A 21,041-nucleotide genomic window follows, 5' to 3' on the forward strand; every position below is an offset into this window, starting at 1 on the left:
CGCCCGACGCCCGGGACATCTTGTTTGGGGTCAAGGGCAACAAGTTTTTATGTTTACTTTGTCCTTGGGACAAGTAGGCCCAACCCTCTGCAGCACAAACCCTTTGGCTGCCTGTTTACAGAGAGTGGAACTCTCTGCAGTTGAGGTAATGTGTTTCCAAAAGGTAATGCTGTTCGAACTTGTATTTATGGTTCATTATTTGAAAGCCTTCATTATTAGGGTGAGTGCTGTAAATAAATGTTTTAAGGTCACACTTCACTACTGACGTTGGTTCCAGTACAAAAAAAAAAGTGTATACACATGTTTGAAAAGTTTAGGCTATGAGGCTAACTATAATGCTCCCAGAATGCTCTCTGATTAGATGCAAATGAAGTGTCATTTAGTAAAATGTGTTGGTGCATGCTAGTATTTCCCAAAAATCTTTCTAATGGAAAATCAGTGTAACCATTTTCAACACGAATATGGGAAGCATGAAAATAAACAAACACTGACAAAGCCAACTGGTCTGACATTTCTATAAGTCTTTTAGTTTCATCAATGCGTGTCTTGTTTTGACATGGCTTTTGTAACACTTTATTGTTGTGGGAGCTACCAGGCCCTCAACATTGTAACAAACACTGGCAAAAAAACCCCAAAAAGTTTTTGAACTCTAAAAGCACATGTTGCCACCAGTGGCATAACAAAGGCCCCGCAGCCGCCCTCCAGGGGGCCCCTTCAGCACAGCACCTGCCCTGAGTGAGTCTGGAGAGGGGGCTCCTCCATGTTCTTTGCAAAGGAGCACCCTCCAGTTTCTTTACGTCACTGATTGCCACTGTAGTTCCTGACACTGAACAAAACTACTTTGTGTGCCAATATGCTCCTTGTGGAAGAGCAGAATGCGATCACTCACAGTAAAGCCAGCCGAAAGAGAGAGAAATAGAAGCTTAATAAAAACAAAATGTCTTTGTTAACACCAGACCTAATTAGGGACCAAGACCCACATGTAGGTAGCTTTTTGCATGTCGCAAACAGCGACTTTCGCTGTTTGCGACGTGCAAAAAGCACATTGCGATGCACAAACCCAGTTTTGCGATTCAGTAACCTGGTTACCGAATCGTAAAACGGGTTTGCGACTCGCAATTAGGAAGGGGTGTTCCCTTCTTAATTGCGACTCGCAGTGCAATGTAGGATTGTTTTGTGACCGCCGGCACAAACAAATCGCAGTTTGCACCCATTTCAAATGGGTGCTAACACTTTTGCAAAAGGGAAGGGGTCCCCATGGGACCCCTTTCCCATTGTGAATGTCACTGTAAAATCTTTTCAGAGCAGGCAGTGGTCCTGTGGACCACTGCCTGCTCTGAAAAAATGAAAAAAAGCGTTTCATTTTTCGTTTTTGTTATGCATCTCGTTTTCCTTTAAGGAAGCAGTCACAGACATGGTGGTCTGCTGTCTCCAAGAGGGCCACCATCCCTGTGAGGGCTGCTATTCGCAAGGGGGTCGCAAATTGCGACCCACCTCATGATTATTCACTAGGTGGGCATTTGCGAAGCCCTTGCGAATCACAGATGGTGTCAGGGACACCATCCTACATTCGGATTTGCGACTCGCAATTTGCGACTCGCAAATCTGAACCTACCTACATGTGGCCCAAAATTCTTAAAGTCACAAATGTGCACCCATGGTATATGTCGTACCCCTATAAAATATTTGTGAACTGTATTTTAGCATGGGTAAATACGCATGTGTAGATTTGCTCATGTGAAAATCTATTGAGCATTTGCAAGTTCATTTTCCCTCCGGCCACTTTCTTCCCAACCCTGGAAGAAGTTCTAATTCTGCCATTGTCAGGAGTAAATGTCCAACCTTTCTTATTATGAGAAAATATTAGAGAGAAGCTGGTGAAAATCTTTATAACATGCAGGTTAGTAGGTTTGCAGACTCAAAGGCATTCCAGCCCTGGAACTATTGCTTACTGATTCCTCCAGCCCCAGTATGCAGATCTGAAGAAAGGTGGCAAAATAAGGAAATTGCTACAGTAGGGATTAAAACTGCAAGTATTCAAGCCCTACTATGGTAGTAGCCCTGGCATAATCAGAGCTATTATCAGAGCTCTTACATAATGAGATTGCTGCCATAATTTGTCGCCACACTACATGGCACCAAAGGGACAAGTAGATCTTTTTACAGGACAAGTAGATTTGAGAAGCAACCTGTCCCCTGGACAAGTAGATATTTTAATAAATTCCACACCCCTGATGTAAGTCAGTGGGAAAAATCAATTCCCTAGATTTCTTTTTTCAAAATCTCCCTCTTACTATGTTCACAATGTTGGCAAGTATGGTACATTGGATCATTGAGGGCAGGAGGAATGGGATAGGGCAAGGACTCGGATAACAGGGCAGGAGGGAGATGGGCAGAGGCACCAAACTGACCTTACAGGGCAGGCATCAGGGGTTGCAGCAGCAAAATACACCACACAGGGCAAGCGGGACGGCAGTGCAGCACAACAGACCATGGAAATCAATAGAGAGGGAACAGAGCCATGCACATGGACAACAGAGAGTAGAGGGGAGAGAGGCAAGGGCAGCAAGCTTGCAATACCGGACAGACAGGAGGGACAGTTGCAGCATAATGAAATAAGAAGGGTAGGAGGGACGGCAACGGACCACACAAGGCAGGTGGGAGGGGGAGGGGGCAGGGGCACGGCAACGGACTAGAAAAAGTAGGTGGGAGGGGATAGGGGCCTGCACATAGAAAACAGAGGGCAAGGCGGCAGGGCTGGAGTAACAAATTGACCATGGAGGGCAAGCGGGATGGGCACTGGAAACACAACACACCATGAAAGGCAGCTGTGAGACTATAATGGCATACACATAGACAATGGAGGGACAGTGGGAGGGGGTAAAGGGCAGCAAACTGACCACACAGGGCAGGTGGGAGTGGCTGTGGCAGTACAAAAGACAATGGTGGGCAAGCAGGAGGGGGCAGCGGCATGCACAAAGGACCAATGAGCTCAGAAGGGATGGGTAGAGGCTGGACACAGACAAGAGAGGGAAGGGGAAGAGCCTTCAGAACAGACCATGAAGGGAAGGCAGGAGGAGCAGTTGCAGCACAATAGAGCATGGAGGGCAGAAGTAAGTGGCAGCAAAATGGGCCATAGATGACAGGAAGGCGGGAACAAGGACATGGAACTTAGACAAGGTGGAGGGAGCAGGGACTGGTGGCAGTCATCTGACCATGCTAGTCAGGTGGGAGGGGCAGTGGCAGCTCAACAGAACACCTAGAGTAGATAGGAGAGCCAGGGACAGGTCCATGCAACACGGTGAGCAAAAAGAAGGGAGCTGGGGCAAGCACACAGAGATCGGAGGGCAGGGGGAAGGAGGGTTGGGGAAGAAAGCTAAGCACAGAGGCTAAGCGAGAGGGCATAGAATTAGGCAACAGAGGGCAGGAGGAGTGGGCAGGGGGGTCAAGCTAAATGGAGGGCAGTGGCAGCACACTGGACCATGCAGGGCATGAGAGAGAGGGCTGGTGCATGGACTCAAACAACAGAGGGTAGGGAGGAGGTGGATGGGGCAAGAAAGCTAATTGTTCAGGACAGGCAGAAAGGGTAGGGGCGGAACAATGGCCACACAGGGCTGTAACAAGGGGGCATGGACTTGGACAATGGATGGCAAGGGGGGGGGGGCAGGAGCAGCAAGCTTTGTTGGGTGCAGCTCCCCATTTATCCCCCCCCACCTCCGTGCATTCCAATGGGCATTTTACTTAACCATAAAATCAAAAGGCCTCGGCTAATGTCAGGCCTAAACATTCTTTAATTTTAAAATACTGGTGCAACATCAATGCCGATGATGTAAAGAGGTGAATGAGGACTGGTCGAGACAGTTTTCTTAGGTGATGTAGTGCTAGTTTTTCGCAAAAGGTGCTGGCGGTTAACAGAAAATGACATGGCCTGAAGACTTGATAGATGCTCAGTAGTAGACAATGTTAGTTAAAAAGAATGTAATAGAAGGTAAGAGACAAGTTGCGTACTGGAAAGTAAGAGGGGGGAAATAGGACACAGAGAAGTAGGTGGACAAAGATGCAGTAACAGAAGCTTAGAGGACCTTTATCTACTCATTCAGATCTAGTCAAATCTGACTGAAAAAAGGCCACAAATTAGAACAACCTATAAACATTTTTAGGTAAAGAGCCCTAAACCATCTTCCCATGTTGTACATCAATGCACAACTATAAACATAGATTTTTGATCTATTTAATTTGTGTTGGAACAAAAATGGTACCATCATCTCAACTAAAGTACATTTGTATTAAGCAAATCTTAACTCATTGCTTCAGAGGAACTTTAGTGAAAGAGGGCATCCATCCAAAAGAAAGAAATAGTTCTTCACCCAGTTCTCCACTGCGAACAATAACCAATGACTGGCATTTCAGAATGTTCATTGTTTGATGGTGTCAGCTTGGTAGCAATATTGTTAACCTCAGTCACCAGACACCCCCTTTAAAGTCTAAATAGTTATTTCATGTACATACTGTGTATATGTGTGTGTGTGTGTATATATATATATATATATATATATATATATATATATATATAAATAAATATATATATGCTGATAAATTGTTATATTCACGTGCAATGTAAAATTCTTTGGATTTCTGTCTGAAAATATACATCAAGACAGATATATTCTTTTAAAATGTTGTGACCTTTTTGGGGAAAAAACACAGCCTGTCTTGACTGACAAATGGCCTTTGCAACAACCATCCAAATTTCCAATTTTTCTGTAAATAGCTACCTTGTGTCAGATTTTTGTCTTCAGCCTCCAGCCTATCCAATTTGTAGATCTCATTTCCAGTGTTAAGATCAAGCTCTGAAAGGTTCATATTCAGCTCAGCATCATCAAAGTCCATGTGGCTCAGAAAGGCATCTCCAGTGGCCAGTGAGTCAATCACCAGTGGAGAACAGGGGGGAGAAGGGGAGGACAATGATGATCTCGGGGATAGTGATGTCATTGACCGGGGCGTACCAGATAAAGATCTTAGAAGCTGAACCCGATTGCCGTTTTCTGTCCTCCGAGGTTTGGCCACCTCATTCTCATGGATAGTAGTTATATCACCAGAAGGCCTGTACCCAACAGTCCCTTCTTGGAGTAAAAACTCAGCTTTGCTCTGATACTCCGAGTCCAACTGTTCGAGTTGCTCATAGTAGAGGTCAGTAAAACTAGCTGAGGTTGAGGAGTCTTGGCTGGATGCTGCAAGAGATCCTCTGCTCGATGCCAGAGATCCAGGACTGCTACCTGATGACAGGGAAAGCATGCTGGTGGATAAACTGTGGAAGAAAAAAAACAATCAGTATTCTCAGTATATAATGTGTTCGAAAACTCAGTGGTAACAGTTCACACCATTCCAGCAGCTGCTGTGAGTATGCACAATAATATATGTTGGTGGCGTAAGTAGCATTTCATCGTAACCCACTCAAACAACTAGTGGCTTAGTTATTCCCCAGACCATAAAATTAGAATTGTGATTATCACAAAGTATTACGTTTGTCACAATATTTCTTTAGGAACTATGACAACATTTGGAGATGTATACTGACATCAACATGTGAGAAGGGCCTCATTTTCATGTTCTTGCTATTCGAATTTATAATAACCTTTACATTTTTCAGAATTCACATCCTGCTAATGCTGAAACTTCCTCCCAGACCTAATATGTACACTAGTACACCACGCAGGAACCACTGACTAATTAATCAACTGCTCCATCTTTGGTTAGAAATAGGTCTAAAATAGAGACAGGTATGAGAACATGAAAAGATCCACATATAGCCTGGGTTTAAGACCAGCTGCGCACATGCCAAGTTACAAACAAAACGCATAACTGCCATTGCTGTTGAGCAGACATTCAAATCCCCTACCCTATGAATGTGCCATAATGTGACCATGGCTCATTAAAAGTTCCACAATCCTAACAAAGGCTAACGGCAGGTCTGGACAAACAATGAGCTAGTCAGCTGGGAGTCCAACTGAAGTTACTATTCAGAACCCAGAGACTAAGCCTGGATCATTAGCCTCCTCGCTTTATTAACACAAGTCTAGCTGGCAACTACAGCTGCTTGCGAGAAACTGGCTCCAGTCCACAATATGGAGAGCTTTGGAAACAACTTCAGATATCTGAGATGCCTTTACATTTTTCCAAAAGGTATTTGAAACAAACAAATGAAAAGCATTAATCAAATATTTACTTGCCATGACACCTCATAAAAATGGTAAAATGCACATGCTATTCAGAGATGCAGGGAAGATTACTTTCCACTAGGGATTCCACGCAGGCCCAGATGGGTGTCTACTTTTCACTATATCCAGAAAAGATATGTGAATATACAAGGAAGTTAAACATAACGTGGATAACTTCAGTGGTTAAAACAATTATCTGGTACACATTCATCCCTCCAGCACTCACACTGAATTCCACGCATTAAGATATTTGAGGGAAAATAACACACCAGTTTTGCAACGTTTTTTACAACGTTTTCTTTATTACTGCTTAGAAGTGCTGATATGATTTCAGCAATGCAACGTCTATGGCAGATTAGCTGGCCATTTTACAAGTCAAGTAATTCTTTGGGTCCTAGGAGGAACTCTGAAGCATTTTACTAAAGAATTAGCACTGTGGCCCATCAAACCTTGATTGTTTTACTGATTTAAGTAGGACAATACCAGTAACAAGTACTGTAATGCATGATCTCTATCAATATTAATATCAGTCAGTAAAAACAAAAACTCTGAAATGTAACACAAAATGTACCTCCTAAAGGAATTGCCAGGGGCTAACAACAATTCATCTGGGGGCTCAACATTCATAGTAAGAAATACTAACAGGAGGAAATGATGTGAAATGTAGGGACTTTAATTATTGTTGTGTTTTGTGGGCATATCCATCAACTATTTAAAATATTGCCACTTAAGGATTTGGACATGCCAGGCCTAATGGCATTTTCTGGGATCTAGCACCTGCCAACAGGATGGCTGAGAGAAAAGAACGCTTAAAGGTCACAAGTTCAAATTGTTAACATTGAAATCTTACTAATGAATATTCATGTATTCAGAATCTTAAATCTGCATAGAAAATGAATTAATATAGAGAAATAATACACAACTTTGAAAATGTACCTACTTGAGTGACCACCAAAAATCATGAAGTGTCTTTATTAACTGATTATTAATGTAAAATGTAGCGCTCATGTTTGGATGAAAGTAGTAGTATGTCATATTAATGATCATGTATTATGTATTTGCTTTATTTAATCATAGGCCTTAAGTTAGCGAGATCTTGGGCCTAGTTGCGCAGCCTCATGTCAAGTTGCATTGTTTAGAGGAATCATAAAATGGATGCTTAGAGAATTAGATTTGTAATTTTCCATTGCGTTGGCCAAATGTTAGTAGCAAAACATTATTTCCGATGAGAACTGCTTGATAGAAAATGTTGTACTAGCTATTAATACTTTGTAAAACTTAATATGTGTAAAGGGGATGTTCCCAGGAACTAACAATGGATGCACTGACTGGGGTATAAGCTGATACAAATTTGTTACCTGACAAGCCCAACGACCAGAAAGGGAGAAGAGGAGCCAGTCATCAGCATGTGAAAGACAGTTTAGTTATATCTTAGATCTGAGGTTCTACTTTCATAGGACTGAATGTAAATGTATGATTCTTTGACCAATAGCAATGTGGGAAGGGGTTTTAGGGAACCTAACTTATCCAGGATTCACTGAGAGGAGAGAGACCCCATGTTTCCTAACTTTGTGGCCGAGAAGCGACATTCTATTATAAATCCTGAGACATTTCTGTCTTGAATTTTATTGCTGAGTCCAATGCCATGCCATGCTGACCGAACATAAGTCCAACTGACGAAGACTGTCGCAGCTTGCTGAACCATACTGAGGCAAGGTATAGGACTATGTTAGTGATTGCTATGTCTATTTGCTTTTGTCTTTAGATACCAACCGCTAAATTTGATAAAGCCACAGTTAGATGTTTTTCCAAATTTGTGTTGACTAAATTGTTTTGCATGAAGCCCAAACATGCCATTCTTTTTACATAACGGTGTGGTTATTTATGGCCAAGGGGTCATGGTGCGTTGAAATTATTGACTCCCAAGATTATTGATGCTATTGATTGATACTGATTGGTACTGAAACTGGGTCTTAGGGTGGGAACTACTCTAAGCGCAGTCAAAAGGTCCATCGAACCTTTAACGTGTCAGCGAACTGACTAACATTACAATGGCTAAGGGTAGCGAAGAGGTACATAAAATAAATGATTACCAATTTTGCTCTACATTCTTCTATAACAGTGTTTTTTGGCAGTTGCACATTTATTGTGGGTGATGATGCTACCACTGGCTATAATACAATTGTGTTGACTTTACTGCTCTAGGACATATGCCCCATTTGCAAAAAAAACGTGGTATGGCACAACTACTGTCATCACTTTGTCTTGAGCTTTAAACATTTCTAGCTCAATTTAATAATCCAATAAATATACTACTTACTTCTAATTTGAATTTTGGACGTCATTAAGATGCATTTGATTCCAATAGCTTTTTGCACAATGATGAAACATACCTTTTTAGCTGTGCATGCAATGTGGCAACTAGCCGTGTGGTTTCTTCTAGCTCCCGGACCAACTGGTTTCTCTTACTGTTGATTTTCAATCTGTAATAAAATACTTGAGTTACTTAGAAGCGAAAAACGTGTATGGGCAGAATTTTTTTTTTTTAAAGAGCACTTCTTTTTTTCAAACACTATATTACTTAAACAAGATAATTTCGAAAACCAGGCTAAAAATCTGCTGCTGATAGCAAAACATGGCCAACTCACCTTGAATGATTTCTTTGGTGAGAAGGGTCTCTTTTCTAAAATATAACATTTACAACATGTGTTGTGGGATCTAGGTTATGTACAAAAGTTCATTATTTGTTGAGCACTACAGGAAAACAGCATCATTGTTGCAGCCATTTTTTCCCCTCATTACTACATTGAGAGTTACAAGAAGATCCAGTCTAAAATTCTGCTACAACCAAAGGGCATTTTCTGAGCTTATAATTTCAAGTGTTTTTGTCCAAAAGTTTTCATTAAAGTATGGTCGATTTTTTTTTTTTATGTATATCGTTTTAGAATGTTTGGGAGACTCCATGTTTTAGTCGGCCTTGCACTGAATCCTGTGTAAAAAATATTCAGTCTCAAAAAGTCGAGAACCCGTTGGAAAAATATTTCAAATGTGATCTTGACTGTTTTTTTTAGGTTGAGCCAACTAGACAGCGCATGCTCTGTCTTTTATGTGGTATTTTGTGGTTTACCGAGAACACAGGGGGGGTTCGGAGCCCTCCCACTGGTTGCCATTGTTTGGCTTTCCTTGTAACTCATTTGTCTGGTGCTTATTCGTGTCCAAGCTTATCAATCCTGTATGTAATCACTGTCATGTACCATTGCCTCTTTATAATCTTTTTGATTGGCTGGCTTCACTGACTGATTTTCAAGCACTACTTTTTTTCTTGTGAGTGAAGCACTCCATTAGAGCTCACATGTTTGAGCTGTCTCCCTTGTTTACATTTCTCCCTCTGCGCTCCGTGTTGCTCTCTGTTGTCCAACTGCTTCTCCCTGCCCTCCTGTGCTTATCTGTGTGCTTCTCCACATTACTTCCCCCACTCAGGTCCACCATGTCCTTTTCTCCACTCCCTATGTGATTTCGCTCCCACACTCCCCTGTTGCTTTTACGCCCCCTCCTAGTCCAGCCCTATCACTTATCTTTCGACTCCCATGTTCCTTCGGTGTCCCCTCTCTCCTCTGTTGCTTTATCGTTAAAAATGCTTTTAGAGGCGTTATTCTCATTTTAGTTATCAACCCAACTTGGATCAATAACCAAAAAAAGAAAAAGAAAAGCACCTGCAGTTTTTTTTAGGCATGTCTATGCATGGTGAGATATACATGCACATACAAAATGATGCAAGCAAATGTTTCTAAGACTTATTTTTTGCTATGCACCCTGGCTAGAAAAAACAAGGCCAACAGGTCACATAAAGCAAGAACTATTGGTTTTGTCAAAGCTTGTTTAGTTTTCACTGGATTCAATGATGATAGGCAAGGTGCACACAATATTTAGTCTTAACAAATTCGAATTGGAATATTCTATTCCATGGTCTCAGCTCCTGCAGTATTGCACTATCTTTTCTAAAATAGCCATTGAGCACAAACTAAGCCGTGCCTCGTAATCACATCTTATTTTTATCTTTAAACCCTTGCATTCTGAAGTGCTACATCTTCCTGTATGGGACAAAGACCAATGTACAACAGAATGTATTACATGGTAGACACACAGTTCTTAATCCTGAAAATATATTTTGTCTATTTTAATAGCTAAAATGTTACATCTCAAATACATGGGCGTCGAACCACCAAAATGCTAGGGGTAGTTGAAGTAACATCACACATCCTTTGATACCAGTGAGATCTTATGAAGTGATGTCATATGACCTTTGCCCCTGCCGTTAAGAATCTCGTAATAATTTCAAAGTTAGTATAACACAGCAGTCACTAACACAAATACATATCTTTTGACCTATACATCTGTATTCTAATGGGATGCTAACATGATGTGCCAGGAAATCTTTACACGTTTCATTTCTTTTGAACAGGAGGATATTGTGCTACAAAACAAAACATTTTATTGGCTTACAGTATTTCTAGGTTTGTAAATCTTGTTATTTATGACCAATGCATGGCTTTGCACAAAGGTGAAGGTATGGTTCTAAAATATTTTTTCAAGTCTAAAGAAACTTGATAATTTGTTCAGTGCGTGTGTGTTTTTTTCTTGTACCTTCTGATCCACTGGATGTTGGAGGGATGGTAAACAAAACCATAGTGAGAGGACTGAGATCATGGGATTGCGCAAGATTCATCCTCCTGCAATAAGATTATCCTTACTCCGAGTAATGGGCCTTAATCTAATGATGTTATGGAAATATTTGAGGTCAGATCTGATCCCCAAAATGGGCTGACACTTCTATTTTGTCTCAGGCGTTATTTTCCAGCATTATACTGCCTGCATGTAAATAGATGCATATTTTTTTACACGGCACAAGCCATTTTTCTGATTGGTCTTTTACTACCATAAATAGGAGTTTAGTTTCAACCCAAATCTGTATTACAGGTAAAGTAATAATACCATACACCGTTTTAACACACGCAGATTTATCACATGCCTTTCTAAAGGCAAATTCTACAGTTAAAACCTGGAGAAGTTGTGCCACAAGAACACCTCCAAATCAGAAAAGATGTGAGGAAAGTGTCTTAACACCAATTTGGATGTTAGTCCCTTTTTCCATTGGTAGGATGTTAGCCCCCTTTCCGTAGAGGATTTATATCATATTGTTCATAACCCAGCAGGAATTCCGCATTCTTGGATTACAGATACTGGGGAGGTCATTAATTCTGAGTGAAGAAGGTAACATTTTTTTAATGGACATTGAATTGGTGACATTATTTTGCCCTACTGTGTTTGAGTTCCAAACCCACTACCAATACTTGCAGTGGTATGCACGGACTGCCCAACCTACCTCTCCTTGGCTACTTATGTGTACAAAAGGACCTGCTTTTGCAATTGGAGCGCAGAAATACCTGTAGCCCTCCAACCTAAGAGTTATCTAGAGTATCCTCCAAAGAGGAAAGGAACAAAGAGACACAAATGAAAACATTTGCTTTATGCAAATGAAGAACATCACAATCCACTTGTGACAACCCCATTGTAACAACAGTTACAAATAAGTATCCAAAAAAACACTAAGGACAATAAAAATTGAAAAGCAGGCCCAAGTGAGTCATGAGATAAGCATCGAGGGCAAAAGTAACTTTCACATAATTTTTATAATTCACTATTAAGTTCCACAGGTTATTAAACACAGGGGCCCATAGTCTTTTGCAACAGGTAAGTGCTCATCTGCAGACGATTTTCCCTAATGTGTGTTCATTCATTACTGAAGTTAATAGACAGTTTCCAAAAGATTGCATAAATGATTGCCTCATACCAAGATCACTTAGTAAAATAAGACCTAATTGGAAAACAAAAAAAAAGAACACCTATAACCACAGAAAATCTCAAATTGCTGGTTACACAGCATCTCATTAGCCTTCCTGGTTGTCAGGAAACATCTACTAAATGGTCTTGACCCAAACCTGTGCCTAGTTGACTTGGTTTGACACAGTGTGCCATAAAACAGTGGTCAGCTGCCTAAGCACTTGGTGCTGGCTGTTAATAAAGGCAGTGGGATAGATCATTGACAGGCATCATTCTTTGAGTTCCATAAAGGCCATCAAACTTCAATCTGTTATATAACCTGAGGCATCCGCCTATTTGTGGATGAACAAGAAAGGAATTAAAATTTCTATTTTGGTCTGGAGATAATGATACACCAGGTGTCAAACAATTTGCAACCAGAATAGAAGCTGACTTGCTGTACAAACCACCAATTATCTGGGGGACATGCAGGCCTGGATACAGAAGTTCAAGATGGATCTCAACAAAAATAAAATTGATATTAAATTAATATTTTTAATGCTAGATTTTATTCCATGTACCTGGCATAGCAGCTGAAGAAATTCCACTGCCAGTCAAGGAAGCGATCAACCTTAACGGACAGAAAATTGTGATTTGAGCTTCGAAATTAAATAACAGAGACCTATAAAAAATCACCACTGATAGATGAAGGACAATTCGTTTCTGGTCACGCTGCATCCAACAACGTTGTTTATGTGACCAAAATAATACGGCTAAAGTACTTTAACTCACTGAACCTAGGTCTCCTTGACAAAAACGTAAGAAAACAACATCCACGTAAAAGTGAGCCAACAGCGATTACAGTAGGTCTCAATGAAATGTTGAATACAGATAAGCTGCCTTGAGTAGCTTCACAGATAGGTGAACAGAACATTTTCATAAGAATGTCTTCAACTATTTAAAAAACAAAACCTTACTTTGTAAGCAAAGAACTTCAATAAAAGTACATAATTCCCAGAAGAAAATGGGTGGTCGACAACGTGGAACTCTGTGTTGCCTATAGAACTCTTTGTGTCGCCTATCAAACTCGAACACCTCAACATGCGACATTCTTTAAAAAAAATAAACATCTTTTGGAGCGTGATAGGCTTTTTGCCGAAGAGCACAACAAATCATACAATAGGGTTATCTATTGCATGGTATTGTGAATATGGTGGGGTTTAGTCATATATTTACAGTACAGTTTACTACTGTCAGTATAGAATAGTTAGAATCATTGTAAAAAGTCACAATTTCTATCAAGTTTCTTAAATTTGCTAAGGTCTATGTAATTATCAAATGGATTGTCCACTAAATATTACAATCTAAATATTATCTGTGCTTCTTCACCTGAATAACTGGGATTAGTGCCAGAAAATGTTAGCAGCCAAACGTAGTGCTAAACTTAAAAGAGTCCATACTTAGATTTAAAGGTCGTGTAATCACCTCAATTGATTTTTAAATGTTCAAGGGGGTGAGGCAGCTGTTTCACGAGTATTAAACAGACAGTGGGTGATGTACGTGCCCACACCTATACCCGTATCATTGTGGCTGTGATCACAGAATTCAGGCATTCCCTGGACTTCATCACAGAAGATACATAGATCAAAGTTTTATTTGCCTTATATAAAAGCTATAGTGTCACTTGACGCATGGATTAATGAATCAACGCAAGAGCACTGAAATACAGAGCCTCTACATTGGCACTGCAGATCATTAGAGTAGGCTCATGTTAATCGGTATTCGTAGCTGTATTTTGGTATCAGAGAGTGTATGAGCTTTCAATGCAATGTGACACTCTCTAGATGACCTGCATTTCATCATTTAGACACACCCAGAACATAGTCAGGGCTGAATAAAGGATGTAAAAACTTGTGGGCATTTTTTTTTTTTTATATATTTTTTTTTTTAACTATCGTATGCTCTTTATCTGACTACAACATACAAATACAAACACATTAGGTGGCCTGAATTATGCATGACTTTTCACTTCTATGGGCACATTTGTTTACTTCATAAGAGAGACCAATATAACCCAGAGTATGTCAGAATGAGATGCTGGTGAATATAATCACAAATTATTAATGTGGTGGTACATGTATACACATGCAGAAAATTGACTTGCTTAAAAAATTACATTCATGCACCACCGGGCGCTGTGAGGGAATAGTAGAGAAATGGTAAGAGTGTCACTAGAGGAAGGGCCTAGGAAGGTGCACTTTCAAACACCGAAGGTATTCTTATATCATTTGCTTGTAAGTCTGTTGGTATCATAAGAGAGGTTGATGGTAGGGGGTGGTCGAGAAAAGATGGTTTTCAAGTAGTGACTGTGTAATGTGTTTTTGAGGTAGAGGTTTGTCTTCCGGGTTTTTTGGGATGATGAATGCTAGGCAGCAACAAATAAGCAGAAGATTTGGAATGCTCTACTCATTCGCTCCGAGTGTTATCTTTAGATGGAGATCGGACTGGGCTTGTTGACAAAGCAAGGGCCATACAGTTTTGTACTACTTGATATTTGATGGAGGTTTGGGGGGGATATCCAGCAATGTACTGATCAGTCAGGATCCAAAAATCTGACCTGTGCTCTGACATTGAGTCAGTGTATGCCTGTTTTGGAAGAAGATATTGGTTCCCCCTTTTTTCGGGCCCCGTATTAGGGTGGACCATTCTTGATATTTGGAAGTCAAGTGAGTTGGTAGTTGGGAATTTCAGGTAGGGAATTTCAGAGGTTACTCGGAGTACAGGAGACGGCTTTCATTCAGTTAGAATGTACTAGAACCATTTTTAGGTTGATAAACCTTGAAGAAATGTATCTTCTGAGTTTACATTTGGGGTATGTAGCTGGGTAGATTAGGCATATAGGCGGATGTACAATACCCTGATAACTTCCGCGTTCTTTATGAATCAAAAAAAGAAAAAAAAGGCTCAGGGTTACTTCACTGTAACCTTGTACAGAATTAGAACTCGTGCTACGGAGACAGTGGTTAGACTTTAAGCAAGTGGTCCTCCCAGTGTCCTTTGTGTGACACTTATAATGCCCTAAATGGCCAAGAGAATGTTCAGACGGAGGGCCCTTGCTCACTGTGCCATGGGATTTAAGCTGTACCATATTGGGGAGGCCTAACGAGGCTGCTGTGGGGCTGCTTGTGTTCTCTTCTCTGAGGGGGTCTCACCTGGAGGTTTGCGATGGCCTGTTCCCATGGGAAGCAGTGTCAGTACTAATTTGCACAAGGCTGGCCTTTGTCTAGAGTGGCACAGTGATGAAAGCTGATGGGTTGGAATCCACCCAAGTGATTGCTAGTGGTTAGACAATTTGCAAGCACACCTGTCTTCCCATCGCCTTTTGATTGACCCCACACCTTTTCTGTGACTTTAGAAAATGACTACACAGTGGGCAATAGAAAAAAAAGGTATACATCCCCGTTACCTAGGATTATATCCTAAAAAGTTGCAACAGGTAAGGTTTTCCACTCAGTCGCCTGCTGTACATACTCAAAGTGTCATGTTCAGGGGTGTAAAATGAACAGTAAATGAATAGAAAAAAACTAAATTAAAGAGGACAGACTCGAGTAGCCATGCTAAGAATAATGAATGAGTCATGTGGAGTTACAAGAATGAAGGAATGTGTGATTCACACAGGCTAGCTACCTTTCTAGCAACGCTCACTCCCTGGTCTCTCGGTGGGCGGTCAGAGCAGTGACCAGATGCGAGCAAAGATATGCTCAGTTGTCTGTAACGCATAATTACCATCAACGAATAAAACAACCGTTGTAAGAGCAAGCCATTACAGCCGGCACAAAATTGTAACCCACGTCTTACTATGATAGATCTGGCAGGTAAAGAAATGTGCTTTCACATGAATGGCGATGGGCGCACTAAAACTGCAGCACAACGAAACGCACATTGTAATATGCAATAAGTGGTAAAGAAAAGAATCCCCCATATAATCATTTACCAATTCTTTTGTGCTAGTAATTTTAATCAACAGTGCCCGCCACGCGGCATTCCTAAAATGGGCGTCAATGGCAAAGCACAGTAACCCGGCTTAACAAAGAGGCTCGTCCCTCAACGGAGGCGGTGGAATGTGAACGGCCAGTGGCTCCGGTTACCTTTGAAGTCACAAAACAATGAGTATCGAGCCCTTTAGAATAGCTTGTAGTCAGGGCCGTCGTGACGGTATTCTTTAGGGGAAAAGCACATCTATTTTTGCTCAGCTCGTTTCCTTATGCATTATTAACCCCACTGCTAGTATGGCATTTCAGAGTTCTGCCATCAGTTCGCGAGGTTATCTTTTTCCAGCCTGAAGGCCAGTGTCTGAAAACACTTACTTACGAATGTCACAGGTCCGAGGAATCTGCCCAGCGGTCTTTAAAAATGAGCTTCAACGGACTTTCAAAGAATTTACTTCTTACAATGAACACCCACTTGTACTCACTCCACGTCATTATTGTAAGTAAGCAAATACATGAATAAAGGCAGGGTCGAGCTGCCCGGTGGAGTGGGTGTTGGTTTCTGCCTAGCACATCACCGAGGCATTACTGACAAGCCAGCCCTGCCGCTAATGCTAAATACCAGGTCAGAGGGACGCTCTTCACAGGCGGAAAAACAACTGTGGCGATTGCCACTGCTTGTTTATTTAGCATATTTATACACGGGCGTCACCTAAAAAGTAGCTGGCGCTGTACAAATATATATTATTAGATATATAAATGGCAATTGAGAAATTCATCGGGTGCAAAATCATTAACCAAAAGTAATGGTAGAAGATTAAGTCAATTAAATACAGGCCGGGTTTTCAAATTTTGTTGAAAGAAGAGTTTCCAAATCCCTTTAGAAAAGTAGCAATGACTTGCCAAGCTCTGTACCCCATGAGAGAGATATCAAATCCTAAATTAATGAAATGAGAATGTTTGCTTGGAGTTCCAGCGTGGTCAGGAAAGGACTAAAAAAAGACTACACAGCTCCCAAAATCTTAAACTTTAAATACCATTGTTACTTACAACTTTGTTTTACCCTTACAGTCATTCACTTCCACTACCTTAATGGAGAAATCCTCCGACATGGCAAAAATACGCTGCAGGGCACCCCGAATTGGACAATTAGAGGTGAATGAGCCACTCAAAGCTCAAGCCAAGCTTGACCCAGATATCTGGGTCGGACTCAGCTCAAAGTCTTCTTGGACCCTCAAACCCACAAGCCGTGCTTTTTTGTGGTTTCAGCTTGCTACCCAAACTCTAACCTCATGCACCAGGAACTAAACTCAGAGCACTAACCTTTTATGTAAAGTGGGAGAGAGAAAAATATATCTATCTAGTGGCTGAAGTGCACAATGAGAAACACGAATACCTTATACCAATCCTGGCTTCCCTGCTTGATTAAATTGTGTGTGAGGGCTGCTAATTATTTTAGACTTTCACTTCATTGTCACATCAGCGCACCTTGAAATACATGTGTTTAGGCTGTGCTGTACAGCTACCTTTCATGTGTGAGATTTAATAGCCTTTAATGTTGCTCCAACTATAACCTAGGCCATAAACAGGGTGCATATGACAAATGACTTGCCTCTTATTTCAATTGCACTGTTCTCATGGCTTGCCAAGGGCATGAATGTTTCTGAGTTCATGTTTAAAAATAATTACTTGTAATCAGTGCACTGTTTTGATGTAATCTGATGAACCAAGGTAAAAGACTTCCGCATGTTAAAAAAAAATGTTTTACCTGATGTTTGTTGGCCGATTTGTGTGTATACACCAGTGGTGGCTTGTGGGAGGGAAAAGGGGTTGGGCAGAGCGGCACGTGCGGGGGAGGAACCCCCCCAAAAAACATACCTTAATTCCTTGCCGTGCTGCTTCGCTCCTCCGTCCTAGAGTCAACGGCAGGAACAGGCTCCAAGCTTGCCCTGTGGCCAGTCCTGACGCTGCTCAAAGCAGCGTTAGGATTGGCTGGGAGCGTCCAGCCAGGGCACTTCCAGGCAGACTGGGAGTCTGTGCCTGCTCTCTTCAGCCCGGCAACACAGTGCCAGGCTGGGGAGTGCCTACTACGCATGTGTGTTTGGCTGTCAAAACGGCCGGCCAAACATACGTACGCAATGAGGGGGAGTACTGTGAACTTGCCCCTCAGTGCTCGTCACAGTCTGTGGCGCTGTCCCTTTTAATACAAAATGATAAAGTTTATTATAATTTTGTATTAAAAGGTTTGCAGCTGCTGCTGCTGGGGGGGTGACACTCCACCACCCTGCGGAGGGGCCACACCTGGTGTACACTTTCATGACTTAGCTCACGCACAGGCTTTTGAAGCCTACATAGACCATTGCCTAGGCTCTCGCCCACCTCTATAGACCCCAAACAAATAGCTAAATAAACTAATGAATAAACAGTGCTGACACACTAATAACTTAGCAGTTTTGGCAGTGCTTTCCTGTTCCACTGTCTAGATTTTTAGCCGCTCTCATGCCAACACTTAAAAAAAAAAAAAAAAAAAAAAGTGCTCCGCTGTTTTATTTCCACACCAGCAGATGGTGGTGGACAGGGTGAACTTGTGTTTGGAAACCTAATTACAAATTTCTGCACAAGTGTCGACAAATCCACTCATCTACATAAGCTTGTGGGAGGTTGTAGCAATGCAACCAAGACAGATGTCGGGCAGGTCGGACCAGATAACTCTAGCACATACCCATGGCTTCCAGATTAGGTCGCACTTCACTCCATGAAACAATAAATCATTGGACAACAGAATATTTCCAACAGGGCACAAAGAAGAGTCGAAGCTTATGGTTGCACAATGAACACCACTTATAGTCTCCTCAGATTAACCTCAGGTGAGTCCCTGAACTAAATGCAAGAGTAGAGGTGGCAGATTCTTCCAAGTCGCCTGGCTTCACTTGCTGACCAAGGTCCCATCCCCATCCGCAGAGCCTCAACCTCGAGTCACACAGAAAAACACGGAAAATGCCCAGATTCTGAACTGTGATCATTCGCCTAAATACGGTACCTCGTGCTCTCCTCACTTTCATCACTCTGTCCCATTACTTTGCTAATCATCAGCATGGAATACACAGATCAATAAATACATCTGTGTCTATTGCACATTTTTAAGTGCCGATTTCCTGTAGAATCACCAACTAAATGCATTTACCTATGCATAAGTGGCATGCAGGTGTCTTTTGCGTACTTCTTGCACAGTGTGTAAGAAATGGGCATAAACAGTGGTGGGGTAAGCCTATATAAGATGCACCCACAGACGCATATATCTCAAACCTACATTCAATTACACCTGGTCAGACCAGGAGAAGCATTCATTTGATCTCAGTACACTCCTGGCTGCATTGCTTAGCCATGCACGCCTATGCTCAAGCAGTGCAGTACCACAATCATACATTTCAACTCTTCAGTCGCTAAAGCAGAGGTGGTTAAAGGAAAAATGGCATTTGAAATACCAGGTCACGTTTGGCTCGTCCTTGGATGTGCACTCCCACCGCATCACCAGGCGGGTGCAGAATGATGGGCCTGCTGACATCAGGAAGCTGCAGTACCCACCACGCACATGGGTGACAGAAACCAATGACCAGATAGGTGTTAGGCATGTGCTTAGTTGTTCATGGAGAGAGGGGAGCAGATGTGCATTTCTTGTTCTTTGCAGTCTCCTTTGAAAATTGGTGACTTGCCCATGGAGTGATGACGGGGTCTAAAGAATTGGCCCCTGGGTGTCGGCAAGCATTTCTGGGTTTAGAGTGCTAACCAAAGGAAGGCATACACTAGACAAAACACATGACATGTGGACTGAAAGCAATAAAGAATCAAACTGTTCTGAATAAATCTAAAAACGGGGAAGGCAGAAGAGGTTGACTAGTGCGGGTAACATATAAAGCTTGATTTTGAGCCACCAGAATAAAAGGTCTTGAGTTTCTTGGCAGCTATGCAGAAGATCAGTTGGTGGATGGGGTACAACATGCTCCTTTCCGACACCACGTACCACGAGAAGGCTTGTTATGTCCTTCATTCCTCATCCCGCGAAGCTATGAGGAGATTCCAAGTGTTTGAACTATGTTTTTTCTAACCTAGGTAGTTTTCTGGGAATATCGGGGCTTCAGGGTATATTTCTTTGTATATGGCACAGTACATCAAATCTTCAAGACTATCCTGAACTTCAACACTGTAGAAAAATCTGAACCAAATTCAACATTTTGAAATACAGGTTGCTCCTTATTATGTAGTCTGGGGAAGGGTATGGCAAATGTCTATTTTTAGTACATTAGTGCTATGTGTCTTTGGATAACTTGTACTTTGCTTATTGTCTTGTCTTTGTGTCAGTAAACGGCATAATCCAAAGTTTCTTCCAGCTGAAGCAAAACCACCAGCGAAGCACTGTCTTTAGACTAGCAGGACATTTCTAATTCAGCAAGATTCCTGTTCTAGCCGTTCACAGAGGGAAATCTACAGAGTGCCTTAAACTCATAAATGGAACCCTGGTCAGCTATACAGTAGTGTCCATATGACACGTTTTGTAGGCCTTCTTATAACAGAAGCATTGTCATTTACTGGCTTTACTAAGGTAAGGAGCAGCTGGTGAGACTCTGATCCTCTTGCACCACGCTCTACGTAACTTTATGTATGCCTCATCACCAGGAGACTGTGCTTAGTTTGTTAAAAAAAATATATAAATTCAACAGCCAAACTTTTTTCTTAGTGGTCCCTCGCCAGTGTTGTGAAATACCAAGGCTGCCTCAGATTTGATCCCACCTCGTGTCTCTTATCACCATGCTACAGTTCATGTCTATTTTCCTCACTCGTGCACGTTTTTTCATCCATGCTTTCTTCTTTTGTTCCTGATTTCCTATCTGTTCGTTCTCTAACTCTTTTTCAAATTCTGATGGTAAAAAATAAGACCTGGAACCCAAATAGAAGTGTGCCAGTGCGGTGCCAATCATGCATCTGTAAAACTGAAACAGCATTGTCTCAAAGACAT

General features: G+C 41.6%; 1 protein-coding gene across 1 annotated transcript in view; it reads right to left on the reverse strand.

Annotated features, from left to right (window-relative positions):
- WWC1 (WW and C2 domain containing 1) overlaps positions 1–21,041 on the reverse strand; it is a 347,981-nt gene that overhangs the window by 94,040 nt on the left and 232,900 nt on the right. Inside the window, exons 10-11 of the mRNA XM_069199350.1 lie at positions 8,612–8,701; positions 4,776–5,308 (exon numbers count right to left, since the gene is read on the reverse strand). Of these exons, the coding sequence (XP_069055451.1) occupies positions 4,776–5,308; positions 8,612–8,701 (623 nt within the window). The remainder of the gene's footprint in view (positions 1–4,775; positions 5,309–8,611; positions 8,702–21,041) is intronic.

Source organism: Pleurodeles waltl, chromosome 7 (assembly GCF_031143425.1).
Source record: "Pleurodeles waltl isolate 20211129_DDA chromosome 7, aPleWal1.hap1.20221129, whole genome shotgun sequence".
NCBI lineage: Eukaryota > Metazoa > Chordata > Amphibia > Caudata > Salamandridae > Pleurodeles > Pleurodeles waltl.